Genomic DNA, 11,035 nt, shown 5'->3' with positions numbered 1-11,035 from the left:
TCTAGTCTATAGTCTAGTCTAGAGTCTAGTCTAGAGTCTAGTCTAGAGTCTAGTCTATAGTCTAGTCTAGAGTCTAGTCTATAGTCTAGTCTATAGTCTAGTCTATAGTCTAGTCTATAGTCTAGTCTATAGTCTAGTCTATAGTCTAGTCTATAGTCTAGTCTATAGTCTAGTCTATAGTCTAGTCTATAGTCTAGTCTATAGTCTAGTCTATAGTCTAGTCTATAGTCTAGTCTATAGTCAAGTCTATAGTCTAGTCTATAGTCTAGTCTATAGTCTAGTCTATAGTCTAGTCTATAGTCTAGTCTATAGTCTAGTCTATAGTCTAGTCTATAGTCTAGTCTATAGTCTAGTCTATAGTCTAGTCTATAGTCTAGTCTATAGTCTAGTCTATAGTCTAGTCTATAGTCTAGTCTATAGTCTAGTCTATAGTAGTCTATAGTCTAGTCTATAGTCTAGTCTATAGTCTAGTCTATAGTCTAGTCTATAGTCTAGTCTATAGTCTAGTCTATAGTCTAGTCTAGTCTAGTCTATAGTCTAGTCTATAGTTAGTCTATAGTCTAGTCTATAGTCTAGTCTATAGTCTAGTCTATAGTCTAGTCTATAGTCTAGTCTATAGTCTAGTCTATAGTCTAGTCTATAGTCTAGTCTATAGTCTAGTCTATAGTCTAGTCTATAGTCTAGTCTATAGTCTAGTCTATAGTCTAGTCTATAGTCTAGTCTATAGTCTAGTCTATAGTCTAGTCTATAGTCTAGTCTATAGTCTAGTCTATAGTCTAGTCTATAGTCTAGTCTATAGTCTAGTCTATAGTCTAGTCTATAGTCTAGTCTATAGTCTAGTCTATAGTCTAGTCTATAGTCTAGTCTATAGTCTAGTCTATAGTCTAGTCTATAGTCTAGTCTATAGTCTAGTCTATAGTCTAGTCTATAGTCTAGTCTATAGTCTAGTCTATAGTCTAGTCTATAGTCTAGTCTATAGTCTAGTCTATAGTCTAGTCTATAGTCTAGTCTATAGTCTAGTCTATAGTCTAGTCTATAGTCTAGTCTATAGTCTAGTCTATAGTCTAGTCTAGTCTATAGTCTAGTCTATAGTCTAGTCTATAGTCTAGTCTATAGTCTAGTCTATAGTCTAGTCTATAGTCTAGTCTATAGTCTAGTCTATAGTCTAGTCTATAGTCTAGTCTATAGTCTAGTCTATAGTCTAGTCTATAGTCTAGTCTATAGTCTAGTCTATAGTCTAGTCTATAGTCTAGTCTATAGTCTAGTCTATAGTCTAGTCTATAGTCTAGTCTATAGTCTAGTCTATAGTCTAGTCTATAGTCTAGTCTCTAGTCTAGTCTATAGTCTAGTCTACAGTCTAGTCTATAGTCTAGTCTATAGTCTAGTCTCTAGTCTAGTCTATAGTCTAGTTTATAGTCTAGTCTATAGTCTAGTCTATAGTCTAGTCTATAGTCTAGTCTATAGTCTAGTCTATAGTCTAGTCTATAGTCTAGTCTATAGTCTAGTCTATAGTCTAGTCTATAGTCTAGTCTATAGTCTAGTCTATAGTCTAGTCTAGTCTAGTCTATAGTCTAGTCTATAGTCTAGTCTATAGTCTAGTCTATAGTCTAGTCTATAGTCTAGTCTATAGTCTAGTCTATAGTCTAGTCTATAGTCTAGTCTATAGTCTAGTCTATAGTCTAGTCTATAGTCTAGTCTATAGTCTAGTCTATAGTCTAGTCTATAGTCTAGTCTATAGTCTAGTCTATAGTCTAGTCTATAGTCTAGTCTATAGTCTAGTCTATAGTCTAGTCTATAGTCTAGTCTATAGTCTAGTCTATAGTCTAGTCTATAGTCTAGTCTATAGTCTAGTCTATAGTCTAGTCTATAGTCTAGTCTATAGTCTAGTCTATAGTCTAGTCTAGTCTATAGTCTAGTCTAGTCTATAGTCTAGTCTAGTCTATAGTCTAGTCTAGTCTATAGTCTAGTCTAGTCTATAGTCTAGTCTAGTCTAGTCTAGTCTATAGTCTAGTTATAGTCTAGTCTATAGTCTAGTCTATAGTCTAGTCTATAGTCTAGTCTATAGACTAGTCTATAGTCTAGTCTATAGTCTAGTCTATAGTCTAGTCTATAGTCTAGTCTATAGTCTAGTCTATAGTCTAGTCTATAGTCTAGTCTATAGTCTAGTCTATAGTCTACAGTCTATAGTCTAGTCTATAGTCTAGTCTATAGTCTAGTCTATAGTCTAGTCTATAGTCTACAGTCTATAGTCTATACTCTATAGTCTAGTCTAGTCTATAGTCTAGTCTACAGTCTACAGTCTATAGTCTACAGTCTATAGTCTACAGTCTATAGTCTATAGTCTAGTCTAGTCTAGTCTAGTCTAGTCTATAGTCTAGTATATAGTCTAGTCTATAGTCTAGTCTATAGTCTTGTCTATAGCATTGTCTATAGTATTGTCTATAGCTTAATCTAGTTTACTGTCTAATTTATGATCTGGTCTATAGTTTAGTATATAGTCTAATCTATAGTCTAGTATTTTTATAGCCCTGTACTCCAAACCTCAGTACGTTCTATAGTCTATGTAAAAAAGAGACATTTTCGCTTTAATTTTTTAAAATTTTTTAATTTTTTTAAACTATTTTATTTGTTATTAAATTTAGCTGGACGTCTTTCCATAAAAGCCGCCATACCTTCCCGGATATCTTGCTAAAATTAGAATAAATGTATATTTTAAATTTAAACCATAAATAAACCTATGATTTACCGTTGCAAAAGTTGCATGATTAATTCGTTTTTCAAATTTCAAACCCTCTTGCAAATTAGATTCATAAGCCATATTAATTGCTTCCTTACACAACTGTACAGTTAATTGAGAGTAACTGGCAATTTTTTCACCCACTTTAATAGCTTCTTCCAAAAGTTTATCAGCAGGCACTACCTTACTTACCAAACCCCGTCTTTCCGCTTCCTCGGCACTAATCATATTACCCGTTAAACACATTTCCATGGCCTTGGGTTTCCCTACAACGCGAGTCAAACGTTGCGTACCCCCAGCACCGGGTATAGTACCCAAAGCTATTTCCGGTTGCCCAAATTTAGCCTTATCGCCCGCATAAATAATGTCACACATCATGGCCAATTCACAGCCACCACCCAAGGCATAACCATTAACTGCAGCTATAAGGGGTTTTTGGCATTTGGCTATACGAGACCAATCACTGGCAGTGGCGTCCATGATTAGCTTATCATAAGTTTTATACTCCATTTCTTTGATATCGGCACCAGCAGCAAAGGCCTTCTCACTGCCGGTAATTATAAAGGCAGCTATACTCTCATCTTTTTCATATTTATCCAAAGTGGAGTTAAGTTCACACATTAAACCATTGCACAAAGCATTCAAGGCCTTGGGACGGTTCAGAGTAATTAGGGCAACATTTTTCTTTTCACCCACCAATTGTGTTTTGAGATAATGGAGATTAGAGGCTGAGATTTGAAAGGAAAAAATAGCAATTAAAGGAAATTATAGAGACTTGATTTTAGACTATAGACCAGACTATAAACTAGACTATAGACTAGACTATAGACTAGGCTATAGACTAGACTATAGACTAGGCTATAGACTAGACTATAGACTAGGCTATAGACTAGACTATAGACTAGGCTGTAGACTAGATTATAGACTAGGCTATAGACTAGACAATAGACTATGCTGTAGATTAGACTATAGACTAGGCTATAGACTAGACTATAGTACAGGCTATAGACTAAATTATAGACCAGTTTATAGACTAGACTCTAGATTAAACTAGACTATAGTTCAGACAATACTTTTTTAAACTATTCTTAAAACTTACCGCAATAAGATCGACCAGATATGTGTTGTGTTTTGAGAGCCGCTCGTAAGACCCGTTGAACAGGACCGGCAAATAATTTTGGAATTTGAGCCATATTTTACTATAAAAGGGAAACCGAAACAACTAGAACAAACAGCAGCTATGTTATAGAATAAGAAAGTTTCATATTACTTTTGCAAACCTCTCTGAATTATTTGTCAAATTTACAGACCTTAACTGTTTTGGATTATTGTTTCGAAATGAACTTTGTCTTGTCTGAAGTGATCATATAGAGTAAATAAATGTTCTTTGCAATTACGATAAGAAATCTAATAATAATTTTAATATTGTTGCACCTCTCAAGATCCCCTTTTAAATAAATAAACAAACATGATCATTAGTACATGTAAATACAACCCTGATAATAAGATTTTATATAAAATATCGACAGTTATGTCTAATTAAACGTTTAAATTAAAAAAATTCCAATTATTCTGTTTAAGGTCCCAGGAGTTATTAAAAAACTGTGATATTTGTTTTTCCTGGACACTATTACCCATTAAAATTCAAAAATTTTTTGAAAAATATCTTGAAATTTTATTCTTATTTGTATTTTAAAAAACTGAAAACTTGGTTTTCGCAATAATATTTATAAATGCATTACTGGTAATGGAAAAATAACTAACATTATAAAAATATAGAACTTTTTTTTTAACATTTTTTGAAAACAAAACATTTAGTTGTTGTTGAATTTAGCGGGACGCTTTTCAACAAAAGCGGTCATACCTTCTTTACGGTCACCCTGAAATTATAAAAAATAATAAAGTAAGGAAATTGAAAAAGTAGCAATTTAACAACTAAAAAACTTACAGTAGCAAAAGTGGCGTGGAAAGTTCTTCTTTCATATTTCAAACCTTCTTGCAAGGTGGTCTCGTAGGCAGTGTTAACAGCTTCCTTGCACAATTGTACAATCAATTGGGAGTGGGTGCCGATTTTCTCACCCAATTTAACGGCTTCCGAAACCAATTGATCGGCAGCAACAACCTTGCTAACCAAACCCATTTTTTCGGCTTCAGCAGCATTAATCATGTTACCGGTCAAGCACATTTCCATAGCCTTAGATTTGCCTACAACACGGGTCAAACGTTGGGTGCCACCAGCACCGGGAATGGTACCCAAAGCAATTTCAGGTTGACCAAACTTGGCCTTATCACCAGCATAGATGATATCGCACATCATGGCCAATTCACAGCCACCACCCAAGGCGTAACCGTTAACGGCAGCAATAATGGGTTTTTGGCATTTGGCAACACGGGTCCAATCGTTCAAGAAATTGCCCATAATGCACTTTTCATAAGTGTTAGGTTGCATTTCCTTGATATCGGCACCAGCGGCGAAAGCCTTCTCGCTGCCAGTGATGACAATGGCGGCAACGCTGTCATCCTTTTCGTATTTATCCAAAGTGGTGTTGATTTCGGCAATCAAACCATTGCACAAGGCATTCAAAGCCTTGGGACGGTTCAAAGTGATGACAGCAACATTTTTCTTTTCACCAGCCAATTCGGTTTTGATGTATTGGAAGTTGTTGGCTAAAATTACAGAAAAATTATGAAAATTGTTGATTTATCTAAAAATTTTATTATTTCGATTACAATAAGATGCACAACTACAGTTTACCGACATTCTACATGGAAAGTTTTGCCGTCTGGCATCTCAATAAAAATTACTGTAATCTGTCATAATCCTGTGACATTATAAAAAGTGCTGCCAAATTTAGTTAAGGAATTTTTATTTATTTTCCCCTTAAAATTAAGCTTATTTAATTTACTCACATTTTTTATACAAATCTTAAACAAAAAAGCAAAAAAACACATAAATAACAACTAAAAACATTGTAATCAATTGTAATAATCTAAATATTACTGAATTTCTTATAGAAAATGTGCATTTTTCTTTAAAAATTATGAAATAACTAAAGTAGTTGGCAAATTTATTTGTTTAATAATAGATAAAACTAATAAGAAAAACTTTTTATATTATTACGTAATAATAAACATTAGTATGCCGTTTATAAGAGGTATAAAGTCTTATAATTGATTGGAAATGCAAAAGACAACAACAATATAACAAAGCCGGTCGGTGTGGTCTTATGTCTGCTTCTTTTTAATCAATGCAAAAAAATAAATAAACACTCCTTATAAAATTGCAATCTTTTTTAATTATTACAATCTTGCACTAGCAGTCTGGGGTACTGATAAAAATTTCCATAAATACCTATAAAAAAAACTAGACTAGAACTTACCAGCAGCACAGTAGAAACGTGGGGCCAATTGAGGTTGTTTGGCAGCAGTTTGCAAGACTTGTTGGGCACGTCCAGCAAAGATTTTAGCAATTTGAGCCATATTTCTAGGATATACTTCTACTATAAATTGAAATAAAAATACAATTAAGTTAATTAAAGTCTACTGATTACTTAACAAAGTAAAATTTTAAAGACAGCAACAACTTTTAATAATAATAAAAAATTAACACTCACGCCACGAACACTGGAGAAGGAATGTTTTTTAGAATAAAAAATTTTGCTAAATGAACTCAAGATAATAGAGTAAATGATCATTAAGTTAAATAAAGAGAGAAAATATGCAAAAAGAACAATGATAACGATATAAACACAATGAAAGCGTAACTACAGGCGTTAAATGGTTTCGTTTAAAAGACATTTTAAGCCTTTTATTATTTAGATTAATACTTTGCTCATAAGTACATATTTTTACATTAATTTTTCTATATTTTTTTAATTATTAAAGCATAATATCACCACTGCTATTTTATTCTCCCACAATAATATTTACATTAATTTTTTTTGTATAATCACCTATCCCCCAGAACACAACAAAATCTAAATAACAAAAATAACTTCGTGCGTGATTCTAAATATAATATTTATAAAATACAACTCTGTCACTTTTATAGCTTGAAGCTATAAAAATACAACTCTTCTATAATTGTCATATGCAGATGCAACTCTGTTCCTTTTTTCTATTTGAAAACAAAAACAACGCAGCTGCAAGAAATTTTTTCCTCTTTTTTCAAACGGCGTTTTAAAAAAACAGGATTAGCACGCGCAAAATACAATAAGATAAGAAAATTTCTTAGAAAATACAATTTTCATAAAGATTTTATAAAAAAAACAAAATACATTTGGTAAAAATCTTATGGATTAAACATAAAAGTATTACTTAAATTTCCGAGAAATCTATAAACAAAAGCAAAATGACCACCACAACGTTATCCACATTGGCCACCTTCGATGATCTAAGACGCTGTGTCCATGTTTTAATTGATGGTACAGCAGAAGAAGAATTTCTTAAGATTTTACAGCTACAAGAAAAAATGCAATTGGAATGCATAGCCAGAGCACAAGAGGCTCAACGCATACAAAAAGAACTAGATGCTTCACTACAATCCATGGCTGATTTGGAAACTAAACTGTTTCATGCCCGCCGATTGCTGGAAATGGAAAGTAAAGCACGCAAAGAGGCCGAATATGAACGCGATCAAATGGAAAAGAAAATAGTGGCCGTGGCCGATTTGTTGCAGCATGAAAACAATCTTAAAAATGAGACCAAAGACAAGTTGGCCTTTTTGAATACATTGTCCAGAAAGCGGAAGTCATTAAATACTCATTTGGAGGAGAAATATGGTAATGATATTAATTCCACGGGCAGTTTTTTGTCAGATTTGTCGATTACCCAATCGGAAGATGATTTCCTAGATATACGTCCAGCCAGAACTCTGCCTAGAAGTAAAAGAAGTCGTTTGAGTAACTCCAAATCTAATGCACAAATGGCCGCACCCTCCGGTCGCAGGCGTTCCTCCAGACGCAGTAATGTGGCTTTGCAACAGCATACTATTGATAACGAATTGGGGGCGGAACGTATATGTGCTACCACCAAGGTTACCATACCACAAGATGGCAATGGTGCCATACGTGCTGAATCGACCATAGAAACTGTACCGGTTATAGTACACCAAGCAGATGAGCCGGAGGAAGAGGAGTGTTTGAGTGGAGGCCCTTGTTCTACACCACGCAAAACGCCATTTAAGGAGGCCACTGCACCACCCATGACTCCAGCTAATAATAACATGGATTCTCCTATGAATCACAATTTACGTTCAGCAGGTACTCTCAAACGTTTACACAATTTTGTTAGTAAAACCTTTATTCGAGCGGAAATGTGTACTCAATGTCAGAAGAAGTAAGTATTCAGGAAAATATATTTAAAAAAAAAGAACAATTTTTAAACAAATTCCTTTGTTCTCTTTTAGAATCCGTTTTGGTTCAGTGGGCTTACGTTGTCGTGACTGCCCTGTACGCTGTCATACCGACTGTCGTCCTTTACTTACCATCATGTGTATGCCCACAGCCGGTACTCCAGTTTTCAAAGGCCTTATGGGTTATATAAGCGATTATGCTCCATCCATGGCGCCTTTAATACCAGCCCTTATTGTCCACTGTGTCAATGAAATCGAATCTAGAGGTCTTAATGAGGTGGGCATTTATCGTGTCTCCGGTTCAGAACGTGAAATTAAGGCCTTGAAAGATCGTTTCTTACGCGGCAAAACTCCTCCTCAATTGTCCAATATTGATATCCATGTTCTGTGTGGTTGCATTAAAGATTTCTTGCGTTCTTTGCGCGAACCTTTAATACCCACAAGTCTGTGGAAAGATTTCTGTAATGCCGTCCAAAATCCCTCCGAACAGGATATACAAACGGATCTATATAAGGCGGTAGAGGCCATGCCTCAAACAAATCGTGATACTTTGGCTTTTTTGATTTTACATTTTCAACGTATTGCTGAGTGTCGTGAAGTTTTAATGCCTTTGGATAATATTGCTCGTGTTTTCGGTCCCACTATAGTGGGTTATTCTTCACCAGATCCCGATCAACATGCCATCTTTACTGAAGTCTATACTCAATATATGGTAATGTTGAATTTATTGAAGATACCTTTTGAATACTGGACACAATTTGTTTCTCTGGGTGAGGCGAAGGAAAATTATCAGAGTGGCTCAACTTTAACACGAACACCAAGCCATAATAAGGATACGGTGTTTTCTTTATATGGTGAGTTGTATTTTTGGACTTTTGTCTATAGTCTGGACTATAGAATATACTTTTATAAAATAGCCTAAAACTTTAATAATTTCTTTTTCCTTGTATCTTTTCAGCCACTCCCATGAAATCCACTCTTAAGAAACGTAAATTTTATGATTAATCCTGCCTTTAACAACCGAATCATAGAAAAACATCTCTAAACATGACTTAATTTTATATCTAAGGAATTTATAACCGTTTAGTTACTACAATTAACAGAATATAGTATTATATTATTATATATTTGTTTATTAATCACACCAACCTATTTGTTAAGTATGTATTCCATTTTTTGGGCAAATTTTGTTTATTTCTTTTTTTTTATACTGAACTTACATTTTTATTTTCAATTTATATATTCTTATATTGCACACCTTCTTATACTCATTTATCTTTGGAAGGTTTTTTGGGCTAAAGGGTTTTGTAACAAACATTCTTGAAATACTGTTTTAATTTTCTTTTATTGCAAAGGATTTTTGCTAAACTTTCTTAAATTATACATTTTTTTATAAAATAAATAACTGAATTTTTGATTTATTTTTTCTAAATAAAACGCAATTAATTCGGGGAATTTGATATATTTTTTTGATCTAATTACATTCATTTTCCCTCATATCAAATATAAATTTCCTATTAGTCTTACTGGCCAGTGTTAAAGCTTGCTGGGCATGTGCCTTATATTGTTGGAAAGGTATTAGGGTGTGTTTAGGTGCTATAAACTCTTTACCCAACATTAACTGTATTATATCCTTTAACATATAAGATCTTACCCAAGTACATTTATTACGCTTCACCCATTCGGTAATCCAAAATCCTTGATAGATATGTTTTTTAAAAATTAAAGGTCCTATAGGCACGGAAATAGGTTTTCTTGCCATACCACCATAGGTTACCATTATACCCTGATAATCTAAAAGTTTGGCTATATTGCTGGCACTTTCACCGCCCACACAATTTAAGGCCAAACGTGGCTTAGGCAAGCAACCATTTTTGAAGAGTTGAGTCTTAACTAGCTCCTCCTCGGTGAAAATTTCTGTGGCCCCTAATCTTAATAAATCTTGTTTTAGTTTTACCAGTTCAGGACGTTCTCTAACCACTCCCACTGATTTCAAACCCCAATATTTACACAATTGATGAACTGCTTGACCCACCGCACTATTGGCGCCATTTTGTATTATACAATCTCCCGGTTTTAGTTTGACAAAATCTTTCAACATGCGATAGGCTGTGCAGGGATTGATTGTTAAAGTGGCTGCTGCCGTTAAAGGTAACTCATAAGGCACCGCATAAATTTGTTCAGCGTTCAGTAGTAAATATTGGCTCCATGTACCCAAACCTGATTCATAAGCCACTACCTGTTCTTTTATGGCAAAATTTTCCACCTTATCACCCATTTGTACTATTTCGCCTACAAATTCATTGCCAGCAGTGGCTGGTAGTTGGGCAGGTTGTAAGGGATATCTACCTACAATAAGCAAAACTTTAAGTTAACAGTTAAAGCCTTTTTAAAGTTATTTTTCCAAACACCTTGTATTATATTAATATCCGAGGGATTGATGGGTGCCATTAATACCCTTACCAAAACTTGATTATTCTCTGGTTCGGGCAATTCTTCCTCCACCATTTCCAAAACCTGCGTGGGCTCACCATTACCGCTGAACTTTAAGGACAAAGTTTTTATAAAGCGTTTTTGGAAATTATAGGAACTTGAGCGAGATTTCAGTAAATTTTTTAGAAACATTTTGCAAATAAACTAAATTTTAAGATTTTTTAATAAATTTATTTTATTTTTAAATTGTCATTCTGGGAAAAAAGACAACCATATTAAAATTTAAACCTCTCGAGTGAAATAGACTATAGTATAGTCAATAATCTTGATCATAGAATAGACTTCAGTCTAAACTATAGCATAGACTATAATCTGGACTATCGCATAGACAATAATCTGGATTATAGCATAGACTATAGAATGGACTATAGCATAGGCTACAGTTTGGACTGTCGTATAGGCTATATGTATGGACTATCGCATCTATATAAGACTATACCCTGTACTATAGA

At 34.0% G+C, this 11,035-nt stretch overlaps 4 protein-coding genes across 6 annotated transcripts; 1 reads left to right on the top strand and 3 right to left on the bottom strand.

The window, feature by feature from the left end:
• Positions 1-2,581: 2,581 nt before the first annotated feature.
• On the bottom strand, positions 2,582-4,177 carry LOC119613123 (probable enoyl-CoA hydratase, mitochondrial). 3 transcript variants are annotated; one of them, XM_037969070.1, is made up of 4 exons: positions 4,048-4,177; positions 3,837-3,975; positions 2,747-3,465; positions 2,582-2,688 (listed from the first exon to the last, which is right to left on the bottom strand). In XM_037969070.1, the coding sequence occupies exons 2-4, from the start codon at positions 3,928-3,930 to the stop codon at positions 2,623-2,625; spliced, it is 879 nt and encodes a 292-aa protein (XP_037824998.1). In that variant the 5' UTR covers positions 3,931-3,975; positions 4,048-4,177; the 3' UTR covers positions 2,582-2,622. The 3 variants fall into 3 exon arrangements, with proteins under 3 accessions (XP_037824998.1, XP_037825000.1, XP_037824999.1); XM_037969072.1 differs by having other exon boundaries at positions 3,837-3,936; positions 4,048-4,066; XM_037969071.1 differs by lacking the exon at positions 4,048-4,177 and adding an exon at positions 4,008-4,026 and having other exon boundaries at positions 3,837-3,936.
• Positions 4,178-4,388: 211 nt separating this feature from the next.
• Positions 4,389-6,554, bottom strand: LOC119613122 (enoyl-CoA hydratase, mitochondrial-like). The gene is made up of 4 exons (XM_037969069.1): positions 6,352-6,554; positions 6,118-6,237; positions 4,686-5,404; positions 4,389-4,617 (listed from the first exon to the last, which is right to left on the bottom strand). The coding sequence occupies exons 2-4, from the start codon at positions 6,215-6,217 to the stop codon at positions 4,552-4,554; spliced, it is 885 nt and encodes a 294-aa protein (XP_037824997.1). The 5' UTR covers positions 6,218-6,237; positions 6,352-6,554; the 3' UTR covers positions 4,389-4,551.
• Positions 6,555-6,847: 293 nt separating this feature from the next.
• On the top strand, positions 6,848-9,468 carry LOC119613120 (rac GTPase-activating protein 1). Its single transcript, XM_037969067.1, has 3 exons — positions 6,848-8,074; positions 8,145-8,944; positions 9,049-9,468. Exons 1-3 carry the CDS (start codon positions 7,089-7,091, stop codon positions 9,093-9,095), a joined length of 1,833 nt encoding a protein of 610 aa, XP_037824995.1. The 5' UTR covers positions 6,848-7,088; the 3' UTR covers positions 9,096-9,468.
• Positions 9,270-10,768, bottom strand: LOC119613121 (enoyl-[acyl-carrier-protein] reductase, mitochondrial-like). Its single transcript, XM_037969068.1, has 2 exons — positions 10,502-10,768; positions 9,270-10,439 (listed from the first exon to the last, which is right to left on the bottom strand). The coding sequence occupies exons 1-2, from the start codon at positions 10,713-10,715 to the stop codon at positions 9,565-9,567; spliced, it is 1,089 nt and encodes a 362-aa protein (XP_037824996.1). The 5' UTR covers positions 10,716-10,768; the 3' UTR covers positions 9,270-9,564.
• Positions 10,769-11,035: the final 267 nt, after the last annotated feature.

The sequence above is a fragment of the Lucilia sericata genome, unplaced genomic scaffold, assembly GCF_015586225.1.
Source record: "Lucilia sericata isolate MDLA Ls3-8-SP2 unplaced genomic scaffold, ASM1558622v1 Contig001981F_arrow, whole genome shotgun sequence".
NCBI lineage: Eukaryota > Metazoa > Arthropoda > Insecta > Diptera > Calliphoridae > Lucilia > Lucilia sericata.
This window is presented reverse-complemented; position numbering and strand designations above follow the sequence as displayed.